Source organism: Lissotriton vulgaris, chromosome 1_1 (assembly GCF_964263255.1).
Source record: "Lissotriton vulgaris chromosome 1_1, aLisVul1.2, whole genome shotgun sequence".
In the NCBI taxonomy this organism is placed as follows: Eukaryota; Metazoa; Chordata; class Amphibia; order Caudata; family Salamandridae; genus Lissotriton; species Lissotriton vulgaris.
This window is the reverse complement of record NC_141685.1, coordinates 260778781-260799780: the sequence shown is the minus strand read 5'-3', so window position 1 is coordinate 260799780 and position 21000 is coordinate 260778781. Positions and strand designations below refer to the sequence as shown.

Genomic DNA, 21000 nt, shown 5'->3' with positions numbered 1-21000 from the left:
TTAATTTTCAGATGATGGAATGTGTCCGATATCTCTATATTACATATTAGATAATCAATAATAGAGGGGGATCCATTTCCACGCCTTGTGTAAGATGCCGGTCTATCACCTTCTACATAGCCATTCAAGATTGAACCATTTATATTTGGGAGTGATGCTAATAACATTTTCCCTCTTTTATCGGCGGCTTTTCCTTTTGGAAATATTGGGGTAGGAAAATCTATTGTCTCATCTTCGTATGTTTTTGCCCATTTACAGATTTCTGAATTAGAGATTTTCCCATTCACATCACCCACGATTAAGTACGGAGTGTTAGCTCGTTCTTCGATTATCCTAGATATTGAATCTATGGTTTCTACAAAAAAGGCATCCTGTGATGTGCCTGGAGGAATGTACATATTGAAAAACAGTAGGGCTTTTTTTTGGTCAGAAATATTTGTTTTTAGTATGACCTTGATGCATTGAAAATTGTCAGATTTGGAATCGATTATTTCTTGAGACCATTGATGTTCCTCGCTTAAGAGAATAGCCAGACCTCCCTTGGCATGACCTCTGCTAGTTGTTATGGTGGGGTGGTGGTCATATACAAGGCCTCCTGGCAGATAGGGACCATCGACATGGATTTGGTTAATGGATTGGAGCTACTTGGCCTGTCTATAAAAAATGATTCAGGGCTTATTTTTACTGGGGTTATCTGCTATAGACCTCCTGGGGCTTTCAGTGTTCAGCAGCAACAATCTCTTTTAGCCACCCTCACTAATATGGCAGCCACTCACCGCAAATTGATAATTCTGGGGGACTTTAATCTGTGGCTAAATGGCTCCCTCGATTCTGGGTTTTTTAATTTACTTCACTCATGTGAAGGCCTTGGCCTCTGCCAGCAAGTCACGGTAAACTTAACGTTGCTCAGACCCGGGTCCCGCATGCTACAACGGAATATCTATGCAGAGACTGGAAGGCTCTTGCACGGCAGAGGACCTCTGACTTAGTGTTCAAGGTCGGAGACTGCTGATCCTCAAGTCGATGAGAACTATGCCTCGCGATTACCTCGGCTTTGGACTCTTACGCCCCCTCAAAAACCACAGCTGCAAGGGCAGAGCTTCTGCCCTTTGGTTTAACGACACTTTGAAAAACCTGAAATTAGCATGTAAACAGGAGGAGAGAAGATGGAGGCGTGGATATAAAGAGACAGACAGGATGCTTTGGAAGCTCAAAATCCTGGATTATAAGAACTTGATTAGAAAATCTAAAGCAGACTATTTCTGCTCCGCGATCTGTAATGCCGCGAACAGCTCTAGGAGTATTTTTAACATGTTGTCTCACTAGTCCTGACTGTTCTAAGAATTCAATATCCCCCTTGCAGGAACTCTGTCAGAATTTGGCTAAGTTCTTCAGAGAAAAGATTGAGCTAATCATCAAGGATCTTGAGGATTCCACTGAGACCAGTAGTTCCCTTGCCCCGGTGGATTGGGCCTCGGAGGGGGTGGATAATGGCCCCATCTGGCAGCCTACTGATCAATTATCGGAGTTTCCGCCTCTAACGGAGGAGGCTTTCAGCAGGCTGGCACGGGTATTTCCTCCGGCTCGCCCATGGACCTGGTCCCACACAAGATCTGGAAGGAGTTTGAAGAGGAACTATTCCCTACTCTTCGCCTGATCTGTAACCAGTCACTAGCCAGTGTTATAGTTCCCTCTCACTGGAAGCAAGCCCTGGTATCCCCTCTGTTGAAAAGGCCATCCCTGGATCCTGAGTGCTCAAAAAACTACAGGCCCATTTCCTTGCTACCTTTTCCTGCAAAAATTGTTGAACGCATGGTTAGCATAACCCTTTCTAAACATCTGGAGCAGCATCAGCTGTTGGAGGAAGTTCAATTTGGATTTCGGCCGGCCCATGGGACCGAGACGGCCCTGGTGACTGCTATGGATGAGCTTCAAAGGCGTGCAGACAGGGGACAGGAAGCAGCACTGATCCTGCTTGACCTGTCTGCCGTCTTTGATACGGTTAACCACGAAATCTTATTGAGAAGATTGAGTGAGGCTGGGGTGAAAGGCTGCGCCCTGCGTTGGCTTCGATCCTTTCTGCAGGATAGACAGCAGGCTGTGTCCCTCCCCCATTTCCAATCTGCTTTCTCCCTTGTGCCGCACAGGGTTCCTCAGGGTTCGGCAATTATCCCCATTTTATTTAATCTATACTTAAAACCCTTGATTACGGTCATCAAATCTTATAAGATCAATACTATAATTTATGCGGACGACACACAGTTGATCCTCTCCTTTGAGGGTGAGGACTTAAAACCGCTGGAGGGGTTTCATGAGTGTCGGCAGGAAACGGCTGGCTGGCTACAGAACAACTCCCTTCAATTCAATGCTGGAAAGACCGAGGTGCTCTTCTGTGCAGGTAACAGGATTCCTCATCACTTCCCTGGTAATTTCTGGCCTCCTGAAACATCGATCAAAGTTCGACCAGTAGAAACTGTCCGTAACTTGGGCATTATGCTGGATAACAAGCTTACCATGGAAGCTCAGGTTGCAAAAACAACAACCTGTTGCTTTGCAATTATTAGGTCCCTTCGGAAGATCTTGCCATTATTACCTTCTCATGCGTGTGCTCAAGTGGCAAGATGTACAATCCTTAGCAGGCTTGACTATTGCAACGCCCTCCTGCTTGATTCTCCCAGTTTCCTGCTGGATAGTCTGCAAAGAATTCAATCAGCTGCAACTAGCTTAGTTTTAGTGCTGCCTAGAAGATTGTCCGTGTCAGCAGCTCTGGCTGAACTCCATTGGCTCCCTCTGAGGCAGAGAGTACAATTCAAGTCCCTCTGCCTCGTTTTCAAAGCTCTTCATGGGATAGGACCCTTAGCAATGCAATCAAAATTTGTTTGGTACACTCCTACCAGATTGCTTCGTTCTTCATCGGCTAGACTGGTGAGAGTACCTAGGGTTAGAAAAGCTAGGTCAGGGGGAAGATCTTTTGGGGTGGCAGCGGCCAAACTGTGTAACAGTCTCCCTTGGGAGATTAGGCAAATTAGGGAGCGTCTCCCTTTCAGAAAATGTGTAAAAACGTGGTTGTTTCCTAAGCCCTATTTGCTTCTGCCTAGTCCTGACACTGTCCTACCTCTCATGTAGCCACCAGCGCCAGGATGCCTGCAAGGTGATAGTGCGCTTTATAAGCTGAATAAATAAATAGGTCGTTTTGCCACTCTAGTTAGTCTTGGTGTATACGCCCCTACGCTCACCTTACATTATACCATAAATGATGGACACTATCTTGTTTGGGAACTTAGTGCGCAATATAAAAGATAACAGGGTAAACTCAGGTGGTTCCACCATATCTTCTCCGAGCAGTTCACAGAGGGCATGAGTAACCCCGTAGAAGTGATATCACGCCAACGGTGTCACAATAAGGCCTTCTGCTTCAATGTCAGCCGAGTTACGGGCCACACCGTCCAGAAATAAGTCCCCAATTTTGGTTATCTGGAGTGTCCCCAGATAACCAACCTCCCTTTACCTGCAAGTAGGTATCCATTGAGACTACTCCAGCGGAGTCAGAGGGGAGCACAGTATGGCACTCGCCTGTCTCTTAAGTGGATTTGGCCAGGCATGCACTGTAGCACTAATTGAGTCCTATATGCCCACTCTCCTGGAAGGGGCATTGAACAGCAGGCTCTGGAGTGTGGCAGGCCCAGCCGCAACCTTTTTAATTTGCAGGTGAGGCAGGGTGTTGCTCTGTTGTATCCAAAAATAAGCATGCGAGCATTCCGCTACTCTATAGTAAAGCCCTAAGTCAGTTGCGCCCAAGGCCCCCATGGAATAAGGGAGAGAAAGAACATTCCACTGTGCGCAGAGATGTTTAAAAGCCCGTACCAATTTCACCTATAGCGTATTAACAGTTGTAAAAAAATGCGAGGGGAGGATCATAGGTACATTAAGGAACAAGAATACAAATCTGGGTAATACCACCATTTTCATCAGGGAGTTTCGTCCCAGAGGCATGCAAATCCAGCGCTCCACCTCCCCTTCCAATCTAGCAATTGCTCTTCTGTAGTACTCTGTAAAAACTATTTCTGAGTTCGTATGTACCTGAATTCCCAGGTAGGGTACCGGATCAGTAGTCCAGGAGAGAGGAAAGTCCATGCAACAGGCTCCATAGACGGTGTTATAGGGAATATGGTGGATTAGGTCTGAGTGATCGTACGACCGGAGAATTACCTGTATCGCACTACCTCCCTCAGTACTGGAGACAGGTTTGACTCAGGGTCTCTGATGTACAGGAGTGTGTCATCGGGATAAGCAGAGACTATCAAGTTGTATCTCAGGAACAGGATCCCCCTATGCCCGTGGTATACTCCGAGGAACAGGTTAGCGGTTCGGCCACTAAAGAATATAAAAGTGGTGATAACGGGCACCCCTGTTGAGTCCCCCTGGAAATCTTAATGAGGGCAGTCAACAAGTCTCCCACCCTGATCGTGGCTGTGAGAGCATGATATAATACCGCATTAACTGTAAAAAGAATTCCCCTATGCCCATCCTCTGCAATGCAGCTGACATGAAGGTCCATTCTACGGAATCGAAAGCCTTCTCTGCATCCAGGAAGACCGCTGCGGCTTTAGTCTCTGGTTTTGTATGCTGCATCGCCCCACACACAGTAAGTAAGTTGTATGTCAGATTACGTTTCGGGACGAAGCCCGCTTATTCAGGCCCGACCAGTAGTGGTACCAGCAGGGCTAGGCGATTAGCCAGCACCTTAGCAAATAGTTTAGTATCGACGTTGAGTAACAAGAAAGGCCTGTACGAAGAGCAGTCATTGGACGTTTGTTCGGTTTCAGGAGGGTTGCTATCAATGCCTATGGCATGGAGGGGTACAAAAGGGGGTGGTGATGGATGGAGCATCTGAACCAATCAAACACACCGTCCATCACCACCCCCTTTTGTACCGCTCCGGCATGGAGGGGGGCATCTCCCCGTGATCGCCCATCTCCCCGAACAGTGTGGTCAAGTGTGGCAACAGGAGGTCTTAAAATTCCTTGAAGAAGGCAACAGTATGGCCGTCTAAACCTGGTGCGCTGCCAGAGCGCATAGTCTTTAAAGCAATGAGAACCTCCCACGACTCCAGCGGCCTCATGAGGTATTCCCTGTTTTCCTCAGCCAGCCACAGCAATTTGATGTGCTCTAGGTAATTCATTATTGCTACGTTATCAGTAGACTCTTTGGTGCAATACGTTTCTGAGTAGTACTGACTAAATCTTTTGGTTACTCCAGCCCAGTCTCTCATTGTCTCACCTGTCGCTGAGTGGAGTTCTGAAACTCCTGCCGTCTCCCTTCTGTCTCGCTGCAATGCCGCCAGAGTCGCTCCTGGTCTCTCACTGCCCCGTATGTTTTGGCTACCGCATACTTTCCCCTATGTTTAATCTCATTGTCTGCTACTACGTGGTACTCCTCTAATGTCTTTTTTAACTGTTCTGGTTATCAGGTTATTTTTCGAGAACTTCTAACCATCCTGTAGGGATTGAAGGACACCTGAGCATTTTGATATAGCAATCCCAGGTATAAAAACCTTGAAGATTTCCCAGACTGTGGCAAACTGGCTCACCAAGCCTACATTATTTGCAAAGAAGGTCTCAATAGTTTCCAATTGTTCCGTTTTAAAAACACTGTCTAGCAACGAGTACAGCGGTAATCACCACGTGAATGGGGCTGGCTTCCTTTGTGGGCATTGAATGTCCAGCTGTATTGGTGAGTGGTCAGAATATGAACGAGGGTATATCACACAGTCCCAAGCATGGTTGAGTTGTGATCCATTCTTGTGTGAAGGTTATGAGGCGCAGAATAGTGGGTGAAGCCCCCCACCTCCGGAAAGCGCAGGCGCCATGTGTTTACCATGTCTAGTTGGGAAGTAGCATCCTTAATAGTCTTGGCTGTAAAAGATGAGCGCCTACTGGGCCACCTAAGTAATCTAATGTCAAGTCTAGGGTGCAATTGACGTCTCCTCCCCATTGCAGTGGAACAGAGGTGTCTCTTTGCCAGTTGTTCCAGCAGGTCTCGAAAAAATTGTGGGTTGTCCTAGTTTGGACCATAAATATTTGCAACAAGCAAGTCCATTCCCTGTCCCCTACACCTAGAGAACATACCTTCCCCTGATGTCTGACTCAATAGCTTCTATGGTGATGTCTGACTTGGGGTTAACCCATGTAAGTAACGCCCCTTGAGTGTGTGGAAAAGTCAGCTGCATGTAAATGACCGTGTAATTGTCAACAAGTGAGAAGTTTACTATCCATAAGCAGGTGGGTCTCCTGGTAAAGAGCAACATCTATACCATGAGTGGTAAAATAAGCTAATACCTTTGGCAGTTTTCTGAAGTCGTTAAGACCCCTCACATTCCATGTGAGTAATCTCACTTTAATACCCTGGCCTTGCACTATGACAGTTTATGATCATTATGCCTCTGCTAGTGCGGTCTATTTGGCTATACCATATACATGATGGCAGAAACGGCCTCCCAGGGGTTCATATACAAGCATTAAGGACACTGTGATCAATACATCTAATCAATGAACCCCCACCCACGCCATGTCATCCCCAACTTGTCACGGTCAAAGCACCCTCCCCTCCCTAGCTCAAGAGATTTCTGGCGTACCATCAGTTAGTGGTTAACACACAGGGGAGGATGTTGCCATTTGGCTGAACAGTACCCCACTTCGGTGAGAATCTGGTCAGGCTATCTGAGCATATTGTACACATTCAGCATATATCAATATAAAATAAAACAAACGCTTCGACCGAGTGCCTCTCTCCCCCACTCAGCCAGCACTATAGGCTGTAGCTGGACTATAATGTCACCCAGTTGGACCTTGAAACGAGGTAAATATGACCATATTAATCATAGTTATAGGAATGACAGGAGAAAACCCATATACCACGTTGGGATGGGTGTATCATGTAGACAAAAACAATTCCCAACTGGTATCATGTAGAAACAGTTTCAATTGTGTATGCCATGGGCATTACAAAGAACAGAAACAAGGAGTCAAATGATTCAGGAAAAAGTGGTATTATTCACCAAGAAAACAAATTTTTCTTTCATATGAAATTACAGTTAGGAACAGCACTGTAAAGATCAGATCTTATAACAACCCGGTGGCACTTGGTGCAAGGTGCTATATTCAGTTTAGTGAGGTGAGTGTGCAAGTGCTTTAAAAACAGCAAAGACGACGCATTAAACAAAGTATATACATCAGGTAAAACTCCACAACACAAGTTACAGTCACTTGGAAGAACAATTATTCCTTGTGGGAGCTTTAAGCGCGGAATGCGTCATATGATTCAGGCTGTGTGGTCGACGGCGTTTCGATCCCCTTTAGTCGGGATCCTCATCAGGACAGGGTTGTTGATGGGTACAGCGCTGTAGGCAAAGAAGGGCAATTTAGGGAGGCTGCTGGCGGTGGGAGTGGGTGGTGCGAAGGTGAACAGTGGCTAATTAGGGCTGTATCACTGAAGGTATACTGTGCTAATGGAGTGGTAGTAGTGGTGGCCGGAGAGGGAAGGAGGGTGACAATTGGGGGTGCCTAGTGTGCAGATGTGGCCGGTCTAGAATCAATTAGCCGGACAGTGGAGGGTGAAAATCAATACAACTCAACACTCACAAGGTAGCCAGGCAGGAATGCGTGGCTGGCGGCACTTCGAAGTAATTTTGATCGAGTGCTGGGGGAAAAAAATAATGTTTACTAGGAGGCGCGAGGGCGTCTAGTAACTTGGGTCAAGGGTAAATACAACATGCGAAGAGTTACCTGATCGCGGTTCTAAGTAGGACTGCTCGCGTGGTGTTGGCTGCGTCTGTACGGGCAAAGGGAGAGAATTGTGTCAGTGAGATACACGCCGTCGCGATCTGGAAGGCGTGAAAAGACCGCGGTCGGAGCTCGCACGCTCTGGGGGTCAGAGACGCTCTTACCTGAAAATTCAGGGCAACAGAAGGCAATGGCTCATCTGGCGTCTCACGGCAGTGAATGCTGGAGCTGACCGTCGCGTCTAGGTGCCAAGAGTAATAACCCGGCAAACGCGAGGAGGGGGCGGAGTCCGTGCGGAAGCGGGAGGCGGAGTTTTGGGAGTGTCTAGGTGGTGTCAGGAGGCCATAGGTCGTGGGCAGAGCGGGGGGCGTGGACTGGGAGGGCTGGGGGGGGGGGCAGGAAGACAGAAGCGCGGTTGCCGAGGCAACCTGGACAAACAGGAAGTAACTAGTGCAGAAGACAGTTGGGACCGGGGAAGATTGAAAAAATGCGGTCGGCGTTGTATCGGCCTGTCCAGCAATTAGGGACGAGGTTGAAGAGAAGGCAAAACAAGGTGATGCTTTTCCAGTACATCCCTGAAGGGGCATATGAACCATATTGTAATTACATAAAATATGGACGAAGTTGATAATACATGCATAGAACCCATGAGGGCGCGGGAAAAACAAAGTCTGGTTACATTCAATGGTGTAAGGTTTGAAACCGGGCAGTTAATTACAGGGAATGGTCTATACAATTGTTCAAAAATACATGAGCCCGCTTAGTTAATTGTATCAGTTATACAAGTCCTATACATATTATATATACTCTACTGTGCAGTATAAATACAGGGTAAATGGAGACAGAGAACGATTAAGGGGCAATGAGATTAGATGGAGATAGTACTGGTCCATTCATCAAGGGTATTAAGCCCATGGTTCACCGAATCGACTCTGGCGATCCATTTGCATTCAGCTCTATTGAGTAGAGCAGCCATGTTACCTCCTCTGAGGGGTAAAGTAGGTTTGTCAATTACCAACCACTTGAGATCTGTGTCTGTATGTGATTGCTCAAGGAAGTGAGAGACCAATGGCGCTGTGAGTACTTTGCAGTTGATTCTGCTTTTGTGTTGGATGATCCGTTGTTTCACCATTTGGGTGGTCTGCCCAATGTAAATGAGGTCACATGGGCAGCGGATAGCGTAAATAACATTTTGGGTTTTGCAATTAGAATGATGAGTGAGCTGGTGTGTCTGCCCATTGAAAGTAAATTCCTTAGTGTTCAGTGTCAGTTCACAGACGCTGCAGGATTGGCATTTGAAATGTCCGATGACTGGGGGCATGCCCCATGCTGCTGTGATGGTATGTTTCCCCCACCGCTGAGAAACATACCAAGGAATAATTGTTCTTCCAAGTGACTGTAACTTGTGTTGTGGAGTTTTACCTGATGTATATACTTTGTTTAATGCGTCGTCTTTGCTGTTTTTAAAGCACTTGCACACTGACCTCACTAAACTGTATATAGCACCTTGCACCAAGTGCCACCGGGTTGTTATAAGATCTGATCTTTACAGTGCTGTTCCTAACTGTAATTTCATATGAAAGAAAAATTTGTTTTCTTGGTGAATAATACCACTTTTTCCTGGTTCATATTAATCATAGGCATGAATTAATGTACAAATGGTTATGTCCCCCTGCACTCCAGTGGGCAAGGGTTGGTTCTCTTCTTTAGTGTACATCCCAAAGCGTTCACCATTGGTGCCTGCTCGTCGCAAACAGTAGAGGGTTCTTGCCAGTTCGACTTACTAGTCTTGTTCCTCCAGATCGCCCCCAACAGCCTCAGCCAATTTCTCTGCTTCTAGCAATTGGTTTGATGTAGTCCTTGAGGGCTTTCTGCAAAGATTTGGGATCTAGGAATATCTTAGTCTTTCGTTCAAGATGACTCTCAGCCTGGCAGGTTAAAGCATTGTGTAGTTAAAGTTGTGGTCTCTAAGTATCTTCTTTAAGTGGGCAAACTGCCGTCTGACCTCCTGTAATTTCATGGTGATGACTGGATATAGTGTGATCGATGCACCCTCATATTGTAGGTCTTTTATTTTCCTGGCCTGCCATAACGCCGAATACCTGTCTCTGTAGTGTAGGAGTTTGGCAATGATGGGGTTAGGCTGCGCACCCAGGTGAGGCCTAGGACCAAGGGAGCGATGTGCTTACTCAACTACAAACAGAGGAGAAGGTATTGCCGCCCAATAGTGTGACTAGCATCTTCTCGATAAATACCTCCATGTTACCTGTGGGTGTTGATTCCGGAAGGCCACTAATTCTAATATTACTTCTCTTTGACCTAGCTTCAAGATCTTCAGTCTTTTCCTGTATTATAGAGAATCTTGCCAAATTGCTTTTGTATCGAGTCCACCTCCATTTGAGCATCCTCCATTTCAGTTACTTGCCTCTCAGCCATATCCAGATGTTCAGCATGTTTATCAAGCCTCTCAGACATGCGGTAGGCTAATGAATCAATCTCCCAGTCTATGGTGGACAGGGGCTTTTGCATGGGTGCCAATATTTGGTGTAGTTCTCCAGTTGGCTCTTCGTCCATTTCACTCCGCTTATCCAGTAAATGAGTTTCTCTCATCTCTTTATTCCTTGATTTTCGCTGCACGAACTGCAGTTGGGCTGTGTTGGTGGGGAGGTGAGCCAGTCCTCACTGTATCGCCTCCAACAGGGCCTGGTACTCTAAAGGTCAAGGTTGTCAGTCAGCTTCGTCAGCTTAGCGTCCAATGCAATTGGCCAAGGCAGTGGGTAGTTAGCCGGCAGCTATCTGTTGACGCCAAATCCGCCGTTTAGGTGGCCGTTCAGCGCTCACGGAAGTGAAAAGACCCTCCTGAATCTTAAGTCCAGCATCACCTTTGGCCTTCGCCAGCGGGTAGTTGTGCGCTCTCCTGATGATAACTATAAGGTAGCTTAGCTCATTCTATGAATGAGTGATTGAGCGCAGGTAAATCGCTCGGTCTCCTACAATGCCAGGGAAACCTCTATGGCGTTAATATATATCATGTGATGTCAGCAAATAGTCTTCCCCCTCTGTGCAAAAGGTAGGGGCTGCACTCACCTTATCTTCGTTTTTGCTGCCCACTTGTTCATGTGAGTTGGCACACAGCTGGAGTGGCTCTCGCGATATTACCCAGGTCGCACTTCTGTGATGTAGAGCGCGTCTGTCTCATTGAAATTGGTTGTCCTGCTTCACTGTCGATATCGCCTCAGGACCACAACAACCAGTTATTCATTCCTGGGTCAGCAGGCTCCGCTAGGGCAAGCCGCAGTAGCATGTGACCTCCATGAGGAGGGGATACACTACATTTTGCGCACCCCGGCTCTGACAAACGAGGCCGCAAATGCATGCCCGAGCCGGCTGTTTCAGGCTTTGGGCGTGGCCCTGTCCATCAGGATGAAAGCGATCTCTCTGCGCCGTCCTCACCACACCTTAAAGTCAACACCTCGCGGGGGACAAGCTGTAACAGTGCCTACAGTCACCACGGGATACCGGCTGCGACTACCTCTGTTTGGGCTGTAAGCTCCGAACAGTGGGACTTAGTAGGAATGTCGGCTCCGCCGCTCCTTACTCTCCGCCTTCGGCCGCACCTACAAGGCTCTGCAATCCCCACCAGGCCGCTGGGTCTCCCTGCGCCGCAGCTACCCCCTGCTGTTCTATCAGGGCATGGATCGGTAGCGCTGAGTCAGGGTTATAAGGTGTGTGTCTCAGTATGCAGTTATAACCGCTGCAATGTCAGGATTTGTGCCGGATTAAAGTGATGGCTTGTGGAGCCCAATCAAGCCGTGGCCATCTTGAGCTCTGGCAAGCTCTGCCCCCAAATCAGATGCACAGCTTATAAACAAATTCAAACAAGACAAAAAATAGGTATGTGTGAGAAAGACAAACTGAGGACCAGATTTACTAAGCACTTACGTAGTCCTTGGGTCACGCAAACCAATGGAAGTAGTTAAGTGTCATTTACAAAGCCACGCAAATTAATTTTTGCATGGCCTTCCATCAGTTTTCACTCTGAAAGTAGCACAATACAGTACCTTGCGTTACCCTGATTAGGGGGGGGGAGAAACATGGGTGGAACACGGGTGTTTCCGTGCATCCACCCATGTGTTTCGACTAAAAACACAGATTTACTTAAGTCAGTAAACCTTTATTTGCGCCACAATAGAACACCTACCGGACATCGGTGTACTGGGGAGAAATAGCTGTATTTCTCGTTGATCCTTCCTCTATGCATGTGGGCAGCTTGATGCTGCTGGAAAAAGAACAATTAATGGACGGAATGCTGAACAATGTCAAACATACACCCCCAGTACAGAGATCTGGGCCTCAATCCACTGTTTTTCCACTCAACATGCCACCCCAATTTGGATCAAGCCATATGCGTATCAGTCTGAACCCTGCTCAAGTTCAGTCTGGACTGTTCACATGGGGAGCAGGGTCAAGACGGATCTTCATGTGGCTGGGTCAGAACTGGAATAGCATGGTGAGCAAAAAATTCCAATGAATTTAGGTCTAGATCTCTGTACTGGGGGTAAATGTTTGACATTGTTCAGCATTCTGTCCACAAATTTTTCTTTTTGCATTTGTCATCCTAAGTGGGACAGGTATGCCCGGACTTGGATCCCGTGCTCGCCATACCACTGGAGTCAAACTAGCCTGATGAGGGGCGATACCCCGAAACCGATCCTAGGATCCTTGTTTCTGGTCTTGGGAGGACCTGGCCTGGCAGTTAGGGTGGGATGGTTCCCATTGGGGAGCAGGGTCAAGATTGATTTTCATATGGCTGGGTCCGAACTGCAATAGCATGACGGGCAAAAAAAATATGAATTTAGGCCCAGATTTCTGTAGTGGGGTGAATGTTGGACATTGTTCGGCATTCTGTCCATCAATTGTTCTTCTTGATTTCTGCTGCAGCACACATACAAAGAGTAATACACGTCTAAGGATTGCTTTTGTGCTGAAAAGTGTTTGTTCCTGGAGAAAAACGTTCTTGACCAGAATGCAGTCATCCTTGAAGCATGTTGCAAGGGTGCCCGCATTTGCACTAATCAGCCACAAGTGCGGCAGCACAAGAACGAGCAGGAGAGCGTCATATCTTACTAAATATTGCACATTTCTGCTCTCTCCATTTCATGCCACGCAGTGCAGCAAATTCTCTTGTTGCACTGCATCTATGTGAAATAAATCTGGGCCTGAGTGGGCGCCTGTGTGGGGGTTTGTAGGTCTCTCTGTGTTTGCTTCTAACTCCATGTGTGTGGAGGAGCAGAAGTTTGGTATGTGGATGATCTTTAAGCAAAGCTATTAACACGTTTGTGTGTGTTACGGAATGATAGCGCAACAAATGTTCAAATGTTTGCGACTTCCTGGCAGGGATTTGCTAATCTCATTGTATTTATAGGACATAAAAGGAAATTTTACATGCCAACATGCAAGCAAAATGATTTATTTAGATTTTGTGTGGGCTATGTATTGGTCTCCGTGGTTTTAAAAAATGAGTGTTTAGTAATCACTTCCAGTTGAGCTAAACTGGATTTGCACGGAGCAAAACAAGAGGCATACCACTGCACAGACCCCTCCTGCAACAGCACTGAAATCAGGATTGTGATGTGGCCTCTGGTGCAGCGCAGAAAATGGATCACGATATGGCGCCAGACATTCAGAGGAACAACTGAAGCCCAGCACTGGCCGAGAAACGAGCCATGCGAGTAAGTAATATTACATGAAGATGTGGAACCTGGGCACGGATATAGTGGGATATTTGTGCAAAAACATTTGGAGCTGGCGAGGCAATAGACTGCTAGCAGTTAAAAGTCTGTCTCCAACTATCACAATCTCCAACCACTCAGCCCTTGAGGAAGAGGAGACTGCTGAAAAGGGACACCCAGGTGAATATCATAGACTCAACTTTCTTGGTAGCACTGACACATGAGGAAAGCCTACCGTGTTTTCTACTGCCTGTTCCGATGTCCAAGGCCGACGAGAGGTCTTCGGAGCTGATGTCCGCTAAGCTCAGCACAGGGTCCGAGTCATCCTCTCCCGAGGAACTTACTGTGGATTTCTTACTTGGGACTGTCTTGATTCGACCTGCAGGAATACAGACAAGTGGATTTTTCCTGGTACTACTTATAATTAAATCATTATCTCAGTGGTGATCAAACTAGCTCACTGTGAATTATATATTCTACATTCAGCCATAAATTACAGTATCTATTATTTATATATGACTAGAAATGAGACGAAATAAATGTCATCTCCTCAAGGTAAAGGTAATTTGTTGATCCCCAACTATAAAACTAGTGCTGCAAGCAATATTTAATCTATAACAAGGACTGTATTGGTTTTCATAACAAATACGATGCAAAGTACTGATTTGATCAGAAGCACAGAGGTAATTACTAAATGTGATATCCTTCACTACTTCCTCTTCACAAAAGGTACTAATCCTTTGTAAAGAGCTTGCGATGAAGTATTGATAGACAGACAGGGTGGCCTACTGCTGCCCCCTTAGCGCTCCCCCCCCCCCATTCTGCACCTAAGGTAAGGACCAATGTCAACAAAGAGCTGCAATCTAGGAAGGTGTCTCATCAAGAATTAAAGCATGCATACCGGTTGTATGCCAATACCAGAGAGTAGCCATAGTTTCAGTTTAACTCACTTTAGCATAGGTTCATTAAGAGTCATTATGGCATTTTTACACCATCCCTTACGCCTTACATCCAAAATGAGAAAGGATATCTAGGCAAAGTTGAATTAAACCATCAACTTTATTTAGTATTAAATCTTTTGATTGACAGGATAAAAGTATTGAACAGGTCACAACGCCTACAACCCAGAGGGCCAGCAAAGTTAATTCGAATTGCACCAGGAGGATGAGGCAGCATTAAGACTTTCAACTATTACACACACCATGCCGCCTACAGCCCAACAGGGCCGGCTGCATCTTAAAAAGAAGAGCAACTGGTAGACAGGGTTGAGGGCAATTACCCAAGGGCTTGTGAAGCAAGAGGTCCCAGGTGCCTTTTGCAGACCCTGAGGCAGTAGACCCAACATGAAATGTCAAGTACGATATAAGGCGTATTCAAATATAGTAAACCAGTACAAGATCAAAACAGGTCCCTCACCCTCCCCGCCCCCTCAGTGAGTCATTCAATACAGGAAGGAAAGAAAAAAAAGGGAGAAAAGCGAAGGAAAAAAAAAAAAATGGCCTAAAGTCCAAGAATCCCAAGTGTCCCGGCTGAGGCGCTAGATCTGCAGATGGAAGGGAAAGAGGGAATCAATGTCAAATGTACTTAAGAAGAAGCAGGGGCGCCATCGGGGTCCAGTTTAACCCCTTGCGTGCTGATGACAGACCGGTTCAGTCATCAGCATCGGTTGAGCTGTGCTGATGACGGAACAGTTCCGTCATGACTCCGCCCGCGCAAGGCGGAGTCAGCACAGGCGGAAAATACGCCCCGCACGCAAGGGGTTAAGGATGCGGAGGTATTGCGGGCAGGTCACCTCCCGAAATTCTGTGGAAAGAATGGCCATGAAGGGGGCCCATGTTTCACGAAATCCGCAGCCTTCCCAGCAGTTGCCATGGAGAACTTCTCCATCGCTAAGAGGTTCCACAACTGATGTACCCAGTGACTATGTTCCGGAGCAATATCTAACTTCCACTATGCTATTATTACTCTGTGTGCAGCGTTCAGCGCAAGCCCCATTTGCCTCCCCTTAAGCGAGCACAGGGGAAAGGATAATTAGGAAGGCCCAGGAGGGTGTACGCAGGGAGCTGGGGTATAAAGGTGGTGAACGCCCTGTCAATGCAATCAAGTATCTGATCCCAGTAGCAAGTTAGTTTGGGGCACTGCCAGAGTAAGTGTAAGAGTCCCTGGATTACCGCAGCCCCTCCAGCAGAGGCTGTCACACTGAGGCTGCCATCGGGAGATCCTATCAGGAGTATAGTACCAGTATGTCGCAATCTTGAAGGCCGTTTCTGTGTGGCTCGAGGAGTAGGTAGTGTTGTGTGCACGGTAAAAGACATTGTCCCATTTCTTGTCCGACAGCGTACAGCCTAATTCAATCTCTCATCGCTTCTGCCCAGCGCTGCGTGCTTTAGGGACAGCCGCCGTAAGGAATGCATATATTTCCGATATTCGATGTTTATCGTCTTTTTTGCTAAGGACCCATTCCTCAAACGGTAGCATTGATCGAATGCCACTGGTCGTGTCTCAGGCCCCGATAGCCTGTGCGCCATTTGCGAGTGTAAGTAGCAATCTGTCGCAGGCAGATTATAGTCAGCTTGCAGTTCCTTGAATGGGAACAGACCCCTGAGATCAAAGAGATGATCTAGATGTTTACAGCCCTCCGCAATCCAGCGGGCCGCTGCTCCGTTATTCACCCCTGGCAGAAAAACAGGGTTCATGAAGAGTGGGGTCAAGGGGGAGGAGAAGGTGGACAGATTAGCACTCTGAGCCACCCTGTCCCAGGCAAGAATCTCAGAGTACAAAATGTAAGCAATCCAACGTTACAAAGGAAAAATCAAAGGAACTACCGGTAGATTGGGTCCTTGACAAAAACCACATATTAGGGTGCGTGACAGGAGAGGAATATGGGTTATGCCACCAAGAAGATAAGATCGTCGTCATACAGACTGAGAAGGTGTTTATCTAGGCCAAAGGGAATGCCATGGGCAAGAGGTTTATCTGAGTTGCTGGGCCATTGGCTCCATATAGAGGGCGAAGAGCAGGGGGAGAGAACTGGGCAGCCCTGTCTAGTTCCTCTCCCCACCGCAAAGGGAGCCGAAAGGACACTGTTGACCCGAACGGCTGCCTGGGGCGCACTGTAGATGCTCGCAATCCAGCTCCGGATGCGAGGCCCCACTCCAAAGCGCACTAGAGTCGCAATGAGGTACGGCCAGTGTACGCGGTTGAATGCTTTCTCCGCGTCGAATGCAAGGAGAAGCGCCTCTCCTTTTGACCGATGCACCTTATCGATGAAGTGGCAGATGCGTTTAGTGCTGTCCCCGCGTTGCCTACCCGAAATGAAGCCCGATTGATCTGGGTCAACAAGAACCGACATATGGGGACTTAGCCTGTCTGGAGAAAAATTTGGCATCTATATTCAATAAGGAGATCGGCTGATATGAGCTGCAAAGCTCCAAGTATTTACCCAGTTTAGGGATGACCGATATAGAGGCTTGCAGCATAGAAGAGGTGAGAGACCTAGTATCTGCAAAGGAGTTAAATAAACGGGTTAGCAGTAGGGCCAGCTCCGCTCAGTACGTTTTGTAAAAAAAGGCACTGAAGCCATCAGGGCCCGGCGCTTTCTGTAACTTCAACTGCGCGATCGCGGATATCACCTCTTCTATACGAATAGGTGCTTCTAGGGAATCTGCTTCACCTTCGGGCAAGGGTGTGATTGCTGCTCCGGCGAGGTAGGTCGAAGGATCCGAATGTAGAGGGGTCCGCCGCATACAGTGCACTATAGAAGGAGTGGAAGGCTGCCACAATCAGGGCGTCGCCGGAGATAGAACGACCTGTGTCAGCACGGAGTGCTGAGACCAAATGCGCCTCTTGTTGGCTGCGAAGGCAATGTGCCAGCATGCGCCCTACTTTGTTGGAATCCACAAAATATTTATGTATTAGGCGTACTGCAGCGTGTTTGGGGCGGTTGAGATCAAGGCGGCTGAGCTGAAGGGGCTCTCTCTTCAGTTGACGCCATATGCAAGGAGCCCCTGTACGTTTATGTATGGCCTCCAACTCTTTGACCGCAGTATCCAGGTCGGCGTGTTTCGAATGCCTAACTTTGTTGTCGTAGGAGGCTTTGGCGATGAGGGCCCCCGAGTGACCAGTTTGAGCGCCTCCCATACCGAGGATAGTGGCGTGGCTCCCTTATCATTAGTCGCAATATAGTTCGTAATGCACAGCTTAATGTCCGTAACTATATCTGGGGACCTAAGCAAGGTATCTCGCAAGCGCCAGCGCAGGGACAGTGCTCTCAGAGGGGAAGGACATTGACAGGGTAATATGCGCATGATCAGAGAGGGCCCTTGCTTCGATAGTCGCCCTTATGACTAAATTCCATGCAGCGGAGGTTACCAGGAAATGGTCCAACCGGGCGTACGTTTTATGTGCAGCTGAATAGTAGGAATAATCCCTTGCGGTCGGGTGCATGCAGTGCCAGGCATCCCTGATCCCAGGGTCGAGCAGCCATTCCTCGCCTGAAGCTGAGATGGCGCCAGCGCCCCATGTGCGAGAGCCTGAGCGGTCTAGGGCCTTGCTCATCCCCAAGTTAAGGTCCCCTCCCACCACCACCACTGGGTCTGGAGAGTGTAGCACTGCGGCACAGGCCTCTATTAAGAACTTCTCTGGACGTACGTTAGGGCAGTAAATGGAGCAAAGGTGCACAGGGAAGAGCCTATTTGGAGGCCCAGCGCTAAAAGGCGTCCTTTAATCTCCTGCATGGTCCCGATTACTGAACCCTTAAAGTGTTTTGCTGCTAGAATAGCCACCCCACCCCTCTTGCTTGTCATAGAGGACCAGTACTGGTGGGGAAAATGTTTGTATCGCATGCAGTGGGTGTCTGATGTCAGTAGATGTGTTTCGAGGAGGAGGCAAAGGTCTGCACCCGAGGTTTCCAGTAGTGAAAGCACTGCTCTCCTTGGATTGTTACGGTCCCATGTGTTGAGGCTAAGCACTTTAAGGTCCAGATGAGGGAAGGAGGGATTAGGTGAGCTCTTGGGATTGGTGCGATGCGTTAGATTGGAGGTGGGGCAGGAGGAGCCTGCGGGCTGAAGGCCTCTAAGTATGTGCGACTGTTGCGTGCATGGCAGCATAAAAACTCACTGAGGTGGGGACCCACCCAACCGCAAAACGGTAAAAACAAACCCCAAAACAAAACAACATGAATATAAAGACAATTGCCAGACAGGGCCGAAACCTGTTGATGGCTTTAACATGGTACGGAATAACCGCAACCGTGCGGAAATGACAAGAGTTCGTCATGGTATTAGAGTTCTAAGGGGAGGCGACAGTTCGAGTCCAAAAACTGGGCAAGGATGGCGACCATCAGACCCCGCTCGAGCGGTGAATTCCATGCGTTAGCAAGCGGGGAGGATCAGGCAGGGGAGTTGTTGGCGGGACTGCCAGCCAGAGAAGCCAGGTTATTTTCTCGCTCTTTTGCGCAGGCAGCGTCGTCCGTGCCAGGGGGAGAGTTGGAAGGCTTGCCCACGATGTGCCAGCGGTCCGGTTACGTGCTGCTGGGCACAGGCGCACCCCGCGGGCGCGGTGATGTCGGAGGCGGGATGCCAAGTAGGTCAGAAGCCTTGTGCAATGAGCGGATTTGATATAGTTTTCCGTCATATTTGAAGATGATGCAGAAAGAGTGCCCCCACGTGTAGGGGATCTCTTTCTCTCTTAGGCATTGGGTGACGAGCCAGAATTCCCGTCGCTTGAGCAGCATGACCGCGGAGAGATCTTGGTAGAGCGTTGGTGTGAGGCCGCGACATTGCAAGGGGTGCGAGTCTCTGGCCTTACGCAAGATATGTTCCTTAAGTTGAAAGTTGTGAACACACACCAGGATGTCCGGTGGAGGTGCATTGCTACGGCGAGGCAGACCTACTCAATGTTCTCTATCAATCTGTATCTCCCCAGTATGGTCCGGGCCCAGAATATGTCTGAACAGGGCCTGCACAAAGCCCTCTGCCGTCCTCCTCTGCCACCTGTTTCAACCCACGGGGACAAACAATTACAATTTGGAAATGGCGGCACTCGTGTTAGAAAACTGTTCATCAATGTCAGTAATGTAAACTGCGTAGTTGAAGGTTTAGGGTGCCAGGAAATAGTCCCTCCGGCCGGTAGGGACTGATGCTTGTACTAAAGATAGAGGGAGTGCAAGAACTGCCTGCACTGTTTCCAAAAGGCACTCCAATGGGAGATGTAACTCCTGAGTTATAATCTCATCACAAGGTATCATTCATGTCAAACACTTGTAGACAACGGTAATCTGTTTTGAAGGTTCATTTAATTGGTAAGTCACATATTATTTCGTCATAGTGACATATCCGTGAAGCAATACGTCAATTGTACTATAGATAACATCCATTGATCAATGCAACATCCCTATGCATTTCGGGCGGAGCCCTTCGTCAGGGGATAGCGAAAGATCTGTAAGTAAACATACTGGTATCAGGAAGGGGAGCTCTAAACCACGCAGAAAAATAAAACGCAAAAACTAAACATGCATGGTCCAATAAGAAAGGGAAGCTGGGAAGGTTAACAATGGTCTCTGTGTCGGTAAAATGAAACCAAGCGTGTAAATAACGAACGAGTGCTATCAAGAAAACCAATGTGTGTGTTATGAATTTAAAGACAACCTCAAGTTAGCCATCAAAACAGAAACAATCTGCCGAGCGTGATATCCCATAACAGCGTGCAGATCCGAGAAATTAATAATGTGCTCGATAAAACGAACGTGGAGGTGACAGTCAGAGTGACTCAAGCAGACTTACCAGGTGTTTAGTACAGCAACGCACGCGATACGGGGTTGCCGGGGGTTAGAATGCAGTCAAAGTGGACGCGGAAATAAATACGCGGTCACCGAACAACAATAGTAAACATGGAAGACGGACTTCCGTGAAAGTTAGTGACATTGTAAACATGCCGAAAAAATGATATAGATGAACGGTAAACAGAACATGGCAGTGGCCGTGGCCTAATGGAATGTAATGCTGTCGTGGACATCATAAATCAAATAAGCTAGCAATGTATATGTACAAAAAACATGGTATGACGATATTGGCGGCCATCTTCGAATGGTCAAAGACATCGTTCATTATACTGTAGGTGCCATAATAAACATGAAGAAGAATCGGTGTAAAGTATCAAAGAGACAACAGGACAGAGAATAGAGTAGATCCTGGAAGGAAGTAAACTGATATAAGCCAAAGGTTACCAAGAACAGGCCAAAGGTGGAAGTGTTACCAAAGAACATAATAATCCCCAGTGGAGGTGGGAGGAGTGTTAACAAAAAATAATCACCCGTGAAGGGGTGAGATATAAAAGGAGTAATGATCAGTTAAAAACTATATAAAGACAAAGTAGATGAGTAGACGAAAATAATAAGTGAAACATAGGGTGCTTAGACACAGAATGTAGAACACAGAGGTGGAATATAAACATGCGGGTACAGAAATATATGTACATTGAGACAACAG

The 21000-nt window shown here is 47.5% G+C and overlaps 1 protein-coding gene across 1 annotated transcript in view; it reads right to left on the bottom strand.

Annotated features, from left to right (window-relative positions):
* The window catches only part of LOC147746874 (uncharacterized), a 290318-nt gene that overhangs the window by 42310 nt on the left and 227008 nt on the right, over positions 1-21000 (bottom strand). Inside the window, exon 11 of the mRNA XM_086952279.1 lies at positions 13749-13892. Coding sequence (XP_086808405.1) covers positions 13749-13892 — 144 coding nt within the window. The remainder of the gene's footprint in view (positions 1-13748; positions 13893-21000) is intronic.